Genomic DNA, 16,406 nt, shown 5'->3' on the forward strand with positions numbered 1-16,406 from the left:
CTGAAAGAGATAAATTTTACTGTTAGTTGGGAAAAACAAAGGATTCAGTTGATACTGTGAACGGGAAGGGTCTGATCAAGTAAATTGTCAGCAGGCGTGTCGCCAAGACCGGTCTTCTAGAGGCACAGGCTGCAAATTAATGCTCTGGGAGCAAGTGAATGTGATATGAGCGCTGTCTTAGGGGTTTGAAGACCAGCGTATAGTAAAAAGATAGAAAGACTATAAAAGGGCCTATACGAGCTAGGTGTGGTTGGGTGCCCTTGGCAGGTTTGGTTGGGACCCGGGTGCCTGAAAGCGCGGGGGCTGAGCAGTTTTGGTTCTAAGAGCCCTGACAAGAGCCTACGGAAAGGTCTCTTAAGGTAAAACAGAAAACTAACTCACTTGGATAACCTCGAGATAAACCCTATTGTACGATGAGGGTTTATACTCCTGAGAGTTTATCAAGATAGCTTTACGTTTGCAGATGGAGGAGAGAGGAAAGGGCGGGGTGCCTGAAAGCGCGGGGGCCTGCTGAGCAGGTTGCCTACGGAAAGGTCTCTTAAGGTAAAACAAAAAACTTACTCACTTGGATAACCTTGAGATAAATCCTAGGGTACAATGAGGGTTTATACTCCTGAGAGTTTATTGAGATAGCTGTACTACGTTTACAGATGTAGGAGAGAGGAAAGGGTGTGTTGGAACCAGGGCAAGGAAGCTGGAGAAAAGGTGGAACTTTAAGGAAGCAGGCACAAAACAGTATCACGTTGGAGGGTTTTATCAAAGAGGAAGATGGTGCAGTTGGAGGCGAGGGCTTAGTGCTCAGTGAATTCTAGCTCTTGTACCTAGGGCTCATCCTTTCTTTCTTACTTTTTAGGTTGTTATAGCGCTTGTCATTGTTGCAGCGCTCATCTTAAATATTAGCTATTGTATGTTGTAGTCGTCAACACAGTTCTTTTTGATCCTCTTGTTTTAATTACTGGTCAATTCTTATAGAAACTAGGGAGCTCTTTTTTGATGTCGGGAAATTGCTGGTGAACTAGGCCCATTTCTCTTTAGGGCCTGTACCATGGGCCTCAATTTTGGAAAATTTCCGCTTTTTTTGCCCTTTACACAAAAATTGAAAACTAGTGGAGGGTTCAAAAGTTGAAATTCTTCACATTTGGGCTCAAGCCTACATTTTGGCCAGGCTCAGTTTTTGTCCCAAGAAAGTTTGAGGCGAATAAATTTGGAAAATTTCAATTTTCATGCTCTATGGTACAGGCCCTTATCTGTGAAAAACCTTTTGATTTAATATTAATTTAAATGCTGATCAAACCATACACGTTCCATTATCTCGTTGGTGATGTTGTGAAAGCCTTGATAGGAGTAACTTCACGATGCAACGATACTTTGGACGACATCAAAAGCATGGCGTTTGAGTGTCTAGGTACCGTCGGAGCTGTCGATCCGGATCGTTGCGAGATCAGTGATGAGAAGACAGAGATGTTTTTGGTTTCGAATTTCTCTGATCACAATGAGTCTGTAAATTTTGCGCTACATTTATTACAGGAAGAGTTGATCGGGGCCTATCGGTCAACTCACGATTCCAGGCTCCATACCTTTCTCACGTACGCTATCCAAGAACTGCTCAGATTCTGCAGGTTCACCCCTGACCTGGTCGATGTAAGACGGGTAGCAAGTGTACCAAGTGCGATTAAAAATAAATGGTTCTCCATGCCCAAACAAATCTTAGACTCTATCAGTCCCTTGCTCAGCTCAAAATTCAAATTTTCCTTTGCAAACAATATGACCCACAATGTACCCACCTATAGTCATACCACTCTATATAACTCTTGGTTACAGAACTGGTTACTAAGATTGATTACCTTGGTTGAAAATAAAGACGCTACCGATATCTTTTTACCTTTCTTGGGTACCATACGAAATGGCGACTCAGTTATTTTGCAAAAGCTATTGCCTCACATTGCTCTTCATATTGTCATCTCAGGCCCACCGGAAGAACTAGAAAACATGAGACTTGAGATCGTGACCGTACTAGAGGATCAAGTCGAACGTGGAAGCGGATTCTCCCCTGAGGGCAGGCAACTCGTTGCACAGGTGAGCTTACCCACTACGGTCTCTATTCGTGTTTAAAGAGGGGATGATCTCAGTCAGCTTGTTTCATTGACTAATTCTTGATCCTCAGACTATCTTCGGCCTGATGGACCACTTCAGCCGATGGATTAGGGATAGACAGAAAGCTCAAGGCGAAAATGGAGGGTCCAAAGAACAGACGCTGATACAGCGCGAGTAAATTCAATCATGAGTCAGATAAGTCCAGAATTGATTGCTAGCGCAGCTTTATACTGCAAAAATCACGCCAGGGCTTTATTGAATATCGAACAGCAAATTGTCAAGCTTGAAGGTGGTCACGTTGCAAGTGGTCAGAGTATGATTGTTGATGAACCAACTGATGTTATTTCTCCTCAAAAACAATTACAAAAGTACTACGAAAAAGCCCATGAAATCTATGCTGCTGTTGACAAGCCAGATGGAATGGAAGGTATATTGGCCAAAATCACTGCACCATCTATCCCACATCAGATCCGGGAGCATGAATCAACCGGCCGTTGGACTTCCGCGCAGAGCTGCTGGGAAGTGCAATTACAAAGACATCCCAATGAGCTTTGATTGCATGTCGGCTTGCTTCGTTGCTTGAGAAATCTTGGTCATTATGGTATGTGAACCTGGTTCACGCTAATCTATCCTTTTCGCAGTCTGATCATGTCATGCATCTGTTAATTCAGATTCTTTGCGGGCTGAAATCGTTGGAGTGCTTCAGCGTCATCCAGACTGGGAACGGGAGCTAGCGCCGCTTTCAGTCGAGTCTAGTTTGGTGTTGAACAATTGGGAAGGATTGTCACGTGCGGTTCAAGTCGGATCGCTTGAGAGCCCTGAGGTGATTTTTGGAAAGGTGGTGGACGTGTTGCTCAATTCTGATGAGCAAGCATTTAATGAAGCCATGAAAGATGCCCGGATTCGGCTTGGAAACCAGATACTTGGTGCTTCCCAAAAAGACGCGTATAAGAGGATGTACGACTCGGCAATTTACCTGCACATTTTACACAAATTACCCCTGATCGACAAGCATGTTGCAACTCTTCCCCCGCCGCACCTTCCTCAAAAATCACTCTCAAAGCTGGATTAACAACCGGTCGAAATCTGATGAATCATTTAGATTTCTGGCTGGAATCGATTTCACCTGCGTTTCGTTATCGCAAGCAACTTTTACGGTTAAGGAGGGCTACGTTTCAACTGAGGTGAAGTGATGCTTTTCTCCTCATCTCGGCCATTTCCCTTGACCATCACTGACATAGACCGGGGGCCCTTGATGCAAAAATTAGATCGCGAGGAGCACCCGCTGTCAGTCAGCTATGGGTTCAAACGGCCAAGATCGCAAGGAAAGCCGGACATTTGCAAACAGCGTATAGTGCAGTTCTTCAGGCTTCAGAATCGAAGGCACCAACCGCATTCATCCAACAAGCCAAATTAATGAAGTTAGAAGACCTCGGGAATCTTACACATGAAGCTATCCAAGATGTCATTGTTGTTTGGGAAGTCGATTTTGTTGCAACCCAGCTCGCCATCGACCTCGATCCGGAACATATGCCGATTGGCCATTGGGTCTATTCGGCCCCGGTCCCCTCCACCGCGCTGTTTATTGTGGATGTTTGGCGGGGAGGAAGGTGAGCCTGTTGTCGGCGAGGGCGTGAACATAAACGTGATCTGCTAGCCCTGTCATGATGACCATCGTCGTGGAACCTCCTTTTACCAGGGAGACCGTCAGGCCGGGGACTGTCGATGAAGTGTTTGGTGTAGGTTTTCTGAGAGGTCGTCTGAGAGGTCGTGATGCTGAAGACGTTGAGGCATTAGCGAGCTCATCAAGACCTCGAACCGGACATCCGCCACACTCTGCACGCCCTTCTCCTCCGACCCCTCTTCCTCGTCATCCGAATTGTTTGCCCTTTCCTTCTGACTGTTCGGGATCACAGGCGGATTGAAGTGCCAATCCATAAACAAAGTCTTGTTGATATACGCATAGTGGCTTGGTGGTCAGATATCAGTCCATGATGTTCAATGCGACCTGGATAGTTCATATATGATGATGTACCTTGTAGGATTTTCCCGATCTCGACTTCAACGTGGATTGCTGAATTGGAGATTGGGATGATAGCCCGGGCCAAGAAATGGACGGTTGAGAGCAAGATAGCCAGCGGCCTCAAGTCAGGAATGTAGCAGCAGAATACCTGGAGAGAACGTCAGATTAAAGTGTGCGTTTTGAGCACCAGCGGGGACTAAACTTGCAAGTGGAGCTGTTCCTCCTGGGTGCCAGCGCCATTGCTCATGGCTCCGTTTTGGTGCTTGTGTCCTGATTGAGACGGGCCACTCCAAACTGGATGAAGTTATCCAATTTCAAACCACCACTTCCCGTGAACCTCTGCATACATCCACCTCCCCAACTATGTACAAGGAAACTACACCATCATCCGCATTCCATCCGGACACTCAACCCAATGGGCTCTCTTATTGGGAACATGCATTCAAGATCAGGGGGCTCTTGAACCCACGTGGAGGGTAAGATTACATCGAGTTATCTAAGCCCCAATGTTATGTTTTCTGCATGGATGCTGATTGGTGCACAACTGTATCTAAAACTACAGGCAACAAAATGTGGAAACAGATGTCATTCTTAAAGATTTTGTCTTTTGAAACTCAATTTGTGTGGTGAGTCTTCTTCTTTACCCGCACCGGGGCAAAAATATTATGCCTTCCCATAGATACATCTTTCACGTCATAGCACAGTTTGCAAGGAGTTACATACATGTGACGTTGTCAGAGTGCACGTGTAGCCCAAGTTATACCGGAAAGTATGTCCAGACAGCTTATTGCTTCCACACTTATCTATTTATCTTTGCTTGCATTATGCGCCCCACAACACCAACACGGCACCAAGAAACGGAAAGAGTTGTGAAGCGTGCAATGGTAGAGAATAATTTCAATTTCACTTTCACTTGACTCTTCATAGATTATTTATGGGTATGTTGGAAATAAGATGCAGACAAAAATCAGAAAAAATAAAATAAAATGATATAAACAGAGAGCGCGCAAGTTGGATTTTGACCATGATAGCAGAGAAAGTGAGTGAGTGAGTGAGATACAAAATAAAGCAGGCATGCAACCAACATGCTTGACATAAGGGATTCTCATGTGTAATGGGGATAAATTGAAAAGGAAATTGAAACAGTATCAACTAGTTACATGATACTTTGAAAGTCCCATCAGTATCAAAACTGGCTGATTGATTCCAAATGTTTCTGCCGGGGCTTCAAAGCAAGCCAAGTGGCCAAGGATCCTGTCAGGCTTGAGAAGGTCGATTCTAATTCCAGAATGCGGTCCATTTGAGTCAGATTTTGGTGGAGAATAAACAACTTCTGTTTTGATGTGAGGCCACCCAGAGTAGGGGTTATTTGTACTATCAGATTTGTTAAGCTTTTCGAATCGTTCGACTTCAACCCACATTTCCGTGATAGGTTGATTATGCGCCCCAAGACAATATCTCATTGTAAAAATGTTAGATATACTACCATAGCATTTTTCTTTCGTATTCTGATCATCAATAACAGTGTATTCAATGGTACTGTTCCCTACATGTTGATTATTCAGACTGTAAGTGGCGTTACGGTGCTTGAAAAGTTTCAGGGGATATCCCCAACCCGGTGCAACATCTGATCGAAAGATTACCCTCTTGAGATTTCTTGAAATTTGGGTTACAAGCCGTGTAATTGTTCCTTCGCTAAGTTTGACAAGTTTTTCTCCACACCATGGGACTTCAAATTTTTCTGCATCACCAAGGATTGTTGAGCCGGTCTTTTGATTGGAATGCAAATGATGTAGCATTGATTCTTTGAGGGATGGGGGGAGTTTTTCACATAAGATAGGAAGACTAGCTTTCAGGTTAGCGGCCGTAACATACTTTCTGATGAGAGTCAAATCCAAAACACCTGTAAAAATGATCATATTTGTAAGGCTTGATACAACTGTTGAATGGAAATTGAAAGATTTACTGACGCATTTGGTTGTTTGTTGGTATATTCCTAAGATCTCCATTGAGTCTCTCAAACACCCAGCCAGTCCAAGTGGAAGCTGGACCGAATCGAGCCATGCATTCGGGTATGTGGAGCATGAGATGATGATTTGGTACCGGTGCAAATTGGGGAAAGATTTCTTTTGTGCTTTGTCTGTATTTCTGCAAGTACTCCCTTAGGATACCTATGTCAGATTTTCGGATTTCCGACTGTTGAACAATTGTTGCAGCACTGACAAGTTGAAAGAAGTTGTGCAGCATCTCCAAGGTAAGATCTGTTTGAGTTTTATATATAATACCCATAACCGGAACAAGTATGATTGTGAAGAGTACAATCCACTCATCAGCTTTGAGTTTCCCCCCAGAAACTTCACCGATCGTGATTGGTACGCGATTGACCCACGAAGGTAGGTGAATGGTTTGAATGACAGAGCGGAGTAGTTTCATATTTTCCAGGTCATTGAATATCAGATTTGGATCAATCAGGTTTGGATCTTCTTGACAATCTTCAAACTCTGAAGCACAATCATCCAAGTCAGAGTCACTACTAGAATCGATTCCTTCTGGGCAGTAGTCTAGATCAGACTCTAGATCACTCCCTTCTGAGCCCTCTGAGTTTCGAAACAAGAAGCAATATAGTTGAAGGGTCTCGTTAGTCCACTGTTGTAGTATTTTTTCTGGGGGCTGTTGTAATACGGCTTGCTGCTGCTCTGGTTGATCTTTAGAGAAATTTAGACGTAAATCATCAGGAGTTTGCTTGAATCCAAAGAGGCGTTGCCCGTGATAATTCAAAACACCAAGAAAAATATTGTGCATTGGCTCAACTGCTGTATGACTGACAAGCAGAAGATATGGTAGCTTCAGCAAAGCTGTATAGCGAACTCCCCACTCAGAAAAAATCTCTTGCTGTTAGACTTTGGTTTTGGCTGATTTCCACTGCAGGGCTGCTTCCCGTAATTCTTGATTCCCCCGAGGAACCATAGCTGTTGAGTCAAATAAGCAAAGATCATCGTGGTGAATCTTGCAGAATGAGCAAAGATTTTTCTTGGACGAGTGTCCAGCTAGACCCATGACCTTTCTCACTGCAGGAAGGTCACAAATCACTTGCAAAAGCATAGCTCGGATGGTTCGTCCAGTTTTCGGACAACGTGAGGTGCTGGAAAATTTGACACCATTCCAGAGATCCATAAAGTCGCTAACTAGAGGTTCTAGAATATTGCCGATTTGGTAGACCGTTGGCTCCTTGGGACCTGGTGTTATAGCCGCAAGGTAGATGTTTTTGGGACAATAGCGGTGTGAAAGTGGAAGGTTAAGGCAAACAAGAACCAGGGCACCAAGTGAGGCCATTTTTCCTGCCAATTTGTTTCCCCATGGGTTAAACCAATCAATACCCAAGGAGAATGCCAGATGACCTGTTTTCGAGGTGAAAGGTGTTCCGTCTAGATCTTTTTGCTTGGTCCACATTGGGGAATCCCAAACATCTTGCAGAAGTCCACTTTCTGGTTTCGGTTGATTAATTGAAGTATCAAGAAGATCCTCAATTTCAGGTCTGTGTAAGAAACGCCCGAGCCATTCCAGCATAGAATACGTTGTGTAAAATCGACAAGGCTTCATTGCTGGTATCTTCTGATTAGGTGGACTGAAGAATAAGGGTTCTGAACAAATTTTACTTCGACGGGTAGCTCGGTAAGTGCATGTTTGTATTTCTGTCTTGAGAGGGTAGATCGAATAGCACTTCATGCAGCAGATACTTTTTGCTGTATTGGGTTCAAGCTTTAATTTTTTCAAGACCGTAGACATATTTGCAGGAAGAGACTGGGTACGTTGGCGGCCTGAACTTGATTTTATATCCAGGATACCTTGTTGAACTTGGAGATCTAGGTCCGAAGATTCAAAACTTGCGTGCTTGAGCAAATGTTGGCAGGCCGATCGAAGCATGGAAGCCAACGTGTCCGTTGGAATACTCAGAGACAGGAGAATATTTGGGTTGAGAAAACCTGTGTGTAGAATTATTAAGACAGATGATTAAGACAGATTAGCATGCGTAAAAAATAACTCACTGGTATCATAATGCTTCAGAATCATTTCTTCAGTATTTCCAAAAAATTGGAACGGAAATGAATCCACTTGACTGGGATCAACCAAGTCCGCCGGTATGGAATTTGATTCCAAATCTGGTAAATGTACAAGCAAAATTAGTCAAGAACTTAGTTGATTGGTGAGGTTTAAAAAAGTGCCTTTCTCACCACGTGAATTAGGTTCACAAAAGGCCAGGTCATTTATGAGGTTTTTGGAAGGCATGATTTGATCCGCTTGCATTTTCTTTGAAGGAGCTTCAGGCATGGTGCGATTAGAAGATATATGTGGATCATGAGGAGAAGCTGATGGTTGTCGTTGCAAGGATGATTTTAATTGATCAGCTGATTGGTTTGAATCATGTTTTCGGTGTTTTAGGTATAGTGTTTTTGGCCACAAGTGCCCAGGTTGTGATTTACCATTTTTATCACGATATGTTGAGGAATTCTTGCAGTCATCACAGGTGCATGGAACAAGTATTGGTCTAGGCATGATTGTATAGGTGAAGCTGAGTGAAGAGCTTGAGCGATTTTCAAGATGTACCCATTTCCGCTGTTTCAGTCCTGCCACATGGCTTTTCTACAAAAGCCGAGAGACAATACCCATGGTGCCATTGTGCCAAACCAGAATATTTTCTGACTGATCCTCCAAAAAATCTCACACGCTACATAGATCAGTTCCACAGGATTCACATCAAAATCCGACACAGTGACCAACAAGACCAAATGGTCTGTTTGGGTGTGAACCAGTGCTACTCATCCTATCAAACGCAGGAGCCTATTGGGGATACATAGATTTTCAGGATTTCCAATCCTGTTTCAACCTTTGGAACTCAGTCTGGCAGGTTTGGCAACTGGGAAAGTTGGTGGGCGCCCCCTGGGGCGCGCAATGGCGCCGACAACAATTGCCAGACATCTGCACGGCTGCAGGCTGGAATATTATTTGACCATTTGCTCTGGAATAATACGCGGCTCCACACATGAAACGGATTACATATTTATGTAAAGGCAATCAAGATGTGTGGGTTGTTGAGTTACATGCATTCTCAGTAAGAGTGTAGTATCTTTTTCAACAAGGGTGGGGAGCGTGATGGAGGGGATACCGATAAGAGGAGTGGATGGTTAATCGGCCTGAATTGGCTACAAGCTGCTACAAGAGAGAGCAGCGCTGGAGCCCTTCTTTTTTCTTCAGACATCAATAGGGTCAACCGGTTCCCCAACACCGTCACTCTAAACGATAGACTGTGTTTTCGCAGGTTTTGCCTTCAATAAAAAATCAGATATTGTGAAACAATAATGGTACATAGTGTTTCAGCACCCGAAACAGCAAGCGGTGAATCGCTGGTTACAGCCTTCCATGCTTCTCAGCGGGTGCTCCCTGTCTGCCCGTCGGCTTCATCAATAGATCGTTTTCGCGGATCTGACGTCTTAAGAGCCTCATCAACCAACATCAGATTGAAGAGGACCAGGACTGACGTTGTGGAAGAGGTCCCGGACTGTGGTTGTTGTGTCATGATTGTGACGGCGGGAGGTTTTGGCGGGGACAGAGAAGATGACTTTGCCTTCCTGTGTGGACACGTGATACGATCGAATACTGGATTAGCGTGTTGTGTCATGATTGTGCAGGCGGGAGGTTTTGGCGGGGACAGAGAAGATGACTTTACCTTCCTGTGTGGACACATGATACGATCGAATACTGGATTGGAGGGACTGTGTGGATACGGGTTGTCGCTGTGGTAAGCCAATCCTGATCTACCCAGAAAACCAGCAACCATCAATCACAATGCTGTCACACCTCAAGAATAAATCCCATACCTCTGGCCCCCTTGTCAGCAAAGCCCAAGCCCCTCAACATCCCCACTCAATGGACATACCCTGGATAATAGTATTCCCTCTTCCCACACTCTCCCTCTCTTGGATAAACCCTCTTCCTAGTCTCAAACATCTACCAGATCACATTTTACCCCCTTCTTCTAGTGTTTCCTTAGAACCATGTGCTCAAAGATGTATAAGCAACCTTGAAACCCTTCACCCTCCAAACCCAACATGATACACATTATACTAGAAATAGCCCCAAACCCCACCTAGATTATTTCTCCCTGAAACACTTCCTGAAACGCTTCCTGAAACACCTAACTACTCCTATCTTCAATCCCTAGATGACTTCTTCCTGAAACACTTCCTGAAACGCCTAACTACTCCTATCTTAGATCATAGAATATTCTACCCCTGTTATGTCTCACATATCCCCTCCTCTAACTAGGAAGATTGAACCAAAGCCCCCAGAAGATGGCATCATCCCCACCCACTATTACACCATCATGTGACTCCTTGACCCACTACTCTGACCACATGGCTGTTTCATCCTATAGAAGTAGAATGTTCTATGCTTCCCTTCAGGTTATCCTTGTTTCCTCATGGCTGCTCTTTCTTGTGTATATAAACTGGGTTGTTTTCCTCTTCATTTGTTCCCCATCAGATCCTGTCAAAGTAATTCAGATCACTGGTCACCATTCACTAGCCTAGCTTATGCCATTAAATCAGAGTGGACAAGCTTGATAAGTCTATGCCAAATATATCAGGTTGGACAGACTTTACATTACCTTTAACTTGCTATTAGATTAGTAGAAAGTAAACCCTTAGAAAAACCTCAAGAATCCTCTATAGCCACACCTTTCCATAAGAGTCCACACTCTTATATTCTTTTTCTTGTTCCCAGAGAGGCAGCCCATTAAAGCACCATTCCCTCTCCAGCTCTATTCATCCCAAGAGTAGTTCCACATCGCGTATTGGCAGCGCGCAGGAGAGAGGGTGAGGACTGAACTCTGAACAGGGTTTGATGGGTATAGCTTGCATCTGCGTGTCGAGAGCAGATGTCAAGCAGTGAAAGATGGGCCAGCGAGTCCAGGACCTGATGTTGAGGGACCAAAGGATACGTGGAGATCTGCGTTCCAGACGATTGCGTCGTGCTTCGAGACTGGACCAACACATCTAAATGTCCAACCCGGAGAAAGAGATATATATATATATATTTAGAAAGAGTTCCAGTGATTCGTTGGTTGGGCATGAAAGAAGGAGCACTGACTGGAATCGAATCTGCCGAGCAAGTTGACCAAGCGAATATTGAGGCCCACGCCATTATTGTCAACGCAGATGGCGGGATCGATTGAGCCCGAGCTGATGGAGATCTCGAGCAAGGCTTTGAGCGCATGGGTGAATGAGGGGAGGTAGACGCCCGAGCGGAGCAAGCCGACAGAGTGCGCGCCGGAGCTGGCAGTGACTGGGGCTGGGGCGGCAACGGCAACAGCGGTTTCTTTGTTTGCTGGTGAGGGAGGCTTGGCTTCAACTTTGTCTTTGTATTGGTAGTAAATCTCTTTTATGTTCTTCGAAATTCAGAGGATTTCTTGAGAGATGTTGTGAGCCGTATCCTGCTTGTCGGACTTGAGTTTTGACATGCGAGAGGCCATGCGGGACTTACGATGCAAATGTTTAAGCAAGAAGCTCAACGATAATGACATAACCAATTTTGCTTTGATTTTCGGGCATTCATGGTGACTTTGTATTCCCGGTTATCTTCAGACATAAAGGTTGTGTGAAAGTCATCGAACCGGCCGCGGTAAAAGAACGAGGAGATGACGTCCATCAAAGCTTGGTAGGGCAGCAAGCTGGTGTATGTTGAGGGAGAGAGGCAAGATGTATCCGGGTGCTGAGGTCAATTCTGTGAAGGATGCAGGAACCGATGTTCATAAGCGGACATTGACTCTCAGATAATGTATAGCTTACCTGCTTCATATTAAGTATACCCTGGGTCAAGAGGTGCGGCTACAGAAGACAATAAAGGTTATTATTCAGAAGATGTATCCGGAATGAGGGAGGGAAAAAACCAACTGACCGATGAAAGAGTTCCGGGCCAACATAAGGAAGGTGGCGACAAACTCAAGTGAGTTGGTGAGGCTGAGACTGACGGTAGTTTGGCGCGGCCAAAAGCTCCAAGCTGTGTGGCAAGACTGGCCGTATACCTTGATCCGATCTTGAGGAGATATTCCAAGAGCGGAGGAATCCATTCTAAGGATACCCATGCCAAAGAATGGATTCTTTCAGTTCGGAAGTGGACAGGGGTTATTTCTGGGTGGCTTTAGTCTCAATTCCCAAATGTAACAAAAACTACAATTAAAACAAAACCCAACAATATTTTTGTGCAGAATTCCACTTCTGCGTGAACACCAAAAAATTCCAGCCAATAATGATTGATCAGACTACAAATGTTAATGCCAACTCTGAAGTTCAAGTGGCTGTTCATTGTGCAAACGGGTTGAAAGAGAAAAAATCGCAGGGGAGGCTGATTGATGAAAAATCCTTGGCAAACACAATTAGCAAAAATGTAGATGGGAATGAGCCACAACGCCGGCGCAATAATTTTCCTTCCTATTTGAGATCAAAAATGGGTATTTATTAGTATAAAATCTATGTCACAATAGTATATCCAAATCATATTCACCCCAGGATCTCAAAGAGGTTCCTCTTACCGTGCTTGTAGATGGTCCTCCATCCCTTTCATCTCTATTTTTCTTTTCGCCACTAAAATCTCTCGAGATTTTCTTCTTTGAAACCTTTCTTTTCAAAATTTTGGGCGGTGATTGCAATCTCTGATTATTTCTCATTGAACGGCGAACAGGTTGCGATTCTTGAGTTAGTTTTTTGCTTGGCAAGTGGCCATTATTCCTTCCAGAAGTTGTGGACAGTTGCTGATCCGGGAGGGTCTGCTTTTCAATTGGTTGGAATTTAAAGGAATTCAAAGAAACACCTTTTGAAAGAAATGTAGCAATTCAAACTTTTATTCTTCAGAAAATCAGTTTGAAAAAATTCGGAGTTCAACTTACTATCCATGTTGTAAACTGGACATCGAGAATTACAAAATGGATGTAAATTTCTGCTTGAAGTGTGTTTTCGTACTGCATGATTGTTTAATCCTCTACAATTGCCGCACCGCTTTTTAGAAGGCTGGAACTGTCCTTGGCACTGGGCAAGATGAGGACATTGGTAGTACATGCTGAAAGGAATGCTTGAGCTGAGATGGTGAGGTGCTGATGAGAGGTTTCAACGATTCAATAATCTCAAGAGTCAAGTATACTAGGAACCTCCCTTGGGCGGGTATAAAGCCAACCCAAGAAGGTTGAGACGGCCTTCCCAGGGATGCATTTTGAAATGCTTAAACTTGAACTTTTCTTGACAGATGTCATATTTACAGTTTGTATCATTTGAATTGGAGTGCGAAAACATCAACCTGTTGGTTGTCTTCTGCGGCAACCCAACCCTCCGGATTCTTTACACCGCCGTCAGGCTGTTGGGGTTTCCAGCCACCCTGTCAGGTGACCGCGAAAGCTGCTGAATGTCTGACTGGCAGCAGGGGCAGGCTGTCATCAGCCAGACCCTTGTGAGAAAGCTCTTTTGATGCCTGAGTGTCAACAACAAAGAAGGAACCTCAAGAAAAAAAAACTGAATTTCTTTTTATGTTTGTTGTTATGTGGTAAATATCTCTAAAATCTAAATTTGCATAATTTCTGTTTACCGGGAGCGTAGCCGGCGGTGGGCGTGGTCCGTTGAGCGGCGGCCACCAACCCTCCCCCGTACAAAGCACAGAGGTAAAGAGCCGCACGGCGCCCTGGTAGATGTAGAAAGGGAGTAGCCAAGGTTGCGGCGCAGCGGGCTCAACCACAGAGGCTGGACTGGCCGCAAAATGAAACTGTGACAATGATGATAATGTGTCCACACGCAGGAATAATAGCGGCGCTGGCCCAGCTCTGGAAAGCAAAACAATAAAATATAAGGTGCAATATGATTACATTGAGTGGATCGGAGATCACAGATGGATTGATTATATACACTTCCATTGGTGGTTTCCTTCAAAGAAATTCTGGAAGGGCGAAAAAAAAGGAGAATATATATGTGAGCAGATTCAAAATTGTCAAAAACATTGAAGAAAACAGCTTGAGCAGAAACATTCTTACACCGCACATCCCGAATTCCAAGTGCTGCATGATAAAAATCACTCATCTCTTTCTTGATTTGAACTTGATGCTTGAACCAAATTTTTGCGCAGCAGTACAAAAGTGTGGAAGCCAAAATTCCAATTGGAAGGACTTTCAATGAAGCATCACAAAAGTTATCTAAAGGTTGAAGATATAAAACTCCCAAAACATGCTGCTTGCTGAAAAGACAAAATACTTTTGCAATTCTGGAAGAAGTGAGAGCTGTTGTTGCGCTTTTTCTTTCACTATGTTGATTGAGTTATGGGTGACTTGTATAAAAATCTGGTTAGAAAATAAGTATGCCAAGCCAATTGCCAAAAATTTGAATCTCCTGCTCCAAATGGTTCCAAAAATATCTTTCATGTCTACTGCTTAGGTTTGTGTATTTGGGGGGAAGAGGAAATAGCATCGAGCAAGGAATCAAACTTTTGAATGAAATTTACATATGCAGGCTGCTTCAAGTGGATGTGCATGCCAAGAAATGTTGGCATGAGGCTGTGTGTGGGGCTGCAGGCAGAACGTCACTTCTGAGGTGTCATGTTTTGAACATTTATGTACATATTGCTATTGTATGTTTTTCTGGTATGCATTAGACCACAGCCAATTTCAAGCAACTTGAGATCGGCTCAGATTGGCTCTCAAAGCGGCTGAACCACCGCAGCCGATCAATTCAGTTATGAAGTCATGGTTTGCCAGTTAAATCTGCTGGTGGGACAGGCCATGTGAGTCCGGCGGGGAAGTTGACTTCCCACCCGCCTTCATATCGGCTTACACACCAAATTGATTTGCTGTTGCTATCCAGAGCAGCAAGTGTGTGAGAAAGCAATTGGAAGTGGCTTCTGGCAGGCCTGACAAGTGGCTGTGGTGTATGATTTTAATCATTTATGTATCCTGTACACGCTCCAACAACAAAGGCGTACATGTTGTGGTGCAAATGGAGGGCACCTCATTGTCTGGGTGGCACAGGTGCCACCAGGCTTCGATGGACACACGCTGGGTAACTGATGCCCACAATTCAACCACACAGGCCGTCAGTCATCTGACCGGTGGTTGGGTGGGTTGACCATCAAGTCCCTCACGCTGAAGCCTCAGACGGCATCTGCATTCACATGTGAGAGCTGTGAAAACCCAGCTGTATAAGGTGAATTCCACCGGAATCGCAGAATACAGCCTTAAATCGTCAATATTTTCTGAAAAATTCTCTTGCAACCGGAAGGGTAAAGTGATCTCGGCACGCAAAAACAACATCAAGCATTAACGATTTTACAAACCAACAAAGATGCCTCTGAACCTCAAGATTGATCTGGACCTGAGGAACCTTGGAGACAATACTGATACAAATGTTTCCATTGCAGTGAAGGCCAACGGTAAGCATTCCACACCTCTTAATCTTTCTTACAGTTATTTATAGGATTTAGTTCCAGGTGAACGAACAACTGGCTCCCCCAAAAAACCCTCCGAGACTCCAAATCTGTCTTCCAGTCAGGCAACAATCACCCCAAAGACGTTGAAGAACGAAATAGAGAATCCTTGCCAATATCCTTTCTGGGAAAACATGGTAAGAGTCCATTTTTATCCAGTTAAACAACCAAAAATTTGATTAGTACTCACCCACACTTCAAATTACCGATGTATCAGCCCAAGAAGAACGCATACCAATCTAAATAGAAGGATTTTGCTTTCAAGAAACTGGTAAGTTTGCGTTTCTCAAGGCCTTGTTCTTAATAAAATTACTTACCACTCTATTTTGACCACAGTCCAGTTCGACTGAAAGTGTTTTGGCTGGTTCAACAAACCTCAGATAAAACAACTTGGAATTTTTCTTAGCACCGCATATGTGGACAGCAAAAGGTCTTGTTATATTCTTCCCCAAACATGTGGGACTTGAACAAATACTTTTGTTGTGCATTCTGAGTGTAGATTTATTCAAATAAGCAAACCAGGATCAACGGTGGGCCGCTACCCTACACTACACTACACTATTTCAGCAGTACACGTTAGCTTAGCGGCAAAAAGCGCTTGCCAATTTGCAATAGCGTTAGCGCGCTGTTGGCGCACCTACGCTGTGCTAATTTTCAGCGGCGCTAACATTGTGCAAATTCTCTATTAGCGTCAGCGGGACGCTACAGTTGCTAAGCTATACTATGCTGCGCTACAGTGCTTTTAGTGGAAAAGCACTGTAGCGCAGCGTAGCGCGCA

At 44.2% G+C, this 16,406-nt stretch overlaps 3 protein-coding genes across 3 annotated transcripts; 2 read left to right on the plus strand and 1 right to left on the minus strand.

The window, feature by feature from the left end:
• Positions 1-1,386: 1,386 nt before the first annotated feature.
• Positions 1,387-3,994, plus strand: PtA15_16A359 (uncharacterized protein; the record flags this gene model as incomplete). The annotated part of the gene is made up of 10 exons (XM_053164040.1): positions 1,387-1,496; positions 1,569-1,641; positions 1,822-2,076; positions 2,165-2,268; positions 2,343-2,521; positions 2,766-3,020; positions 3,047-3,278; positions 3,363-3,704; positions 3,794-3,826; positions 3,892-3,994. The coding sequence occupies 10 exons, from the start codon at positions 1,387-1,389 to the stop codon at positions 3,992-3,994; spliced, it is 1,686 nt and encodes a 561-aa protein (XP_053028006.1).
• Positions 3,995-9,523: 5,529 nt separating this feature from the next.
• Positions 9,524-12,257, minus strand: PtA15_16A360 (uncharacterized protein; the record flags this gene model as incomplete). The annotated part of the gene is made up of 5 exons (XM_053164042.1): positions 9,524-9,598; positions 11,292-11,561; positions 11,735-11,884; positions 11,962-12,000; positions 12,144-12,257. The coding sequence occupies 5 exons, from the start codon at positions 12,255-12,257 to the stop codon at positions 9,524-9,526; spliced, it is 648 nt and encodes a 215-aa protein (XP_053028007.1).
• A 3,229-nt stretch (positions 12,258-15,486) lies between these two features.
• PtA15_16A361 (uncharacterized protein) lies at positions 15,487-15,875 on the plus strand (the record flags this gene model as incomplete). The annotated part of the gene is made up of 3 exons (XM_053164043.1): positions 15,487-15,574; positions 15,632-15,765; positions 15,846-15,875. 3 exons carry the CDS (start codon positions 15,487-15,489, stop codon positions 15,873-15,875), a joined length of 252 nt encoding a protein of 83 aa, XP_053028008.1.
• Between the last annotated feature and the right edge of the window lie 531 nt (positions 15,876-16,406).

Source organism: Puccinia triticina, chromosome 16A (assembly GCF_026914185.1).
Source record: "Puccinia triticina chromosome 16A, complete sequence".
NCBI lineage: Eukaryota > Fungi > Basidiomycota > Pucciniomycetes > Pucciniales > Pucciniaceae > Puccinia > Puccinia triticina.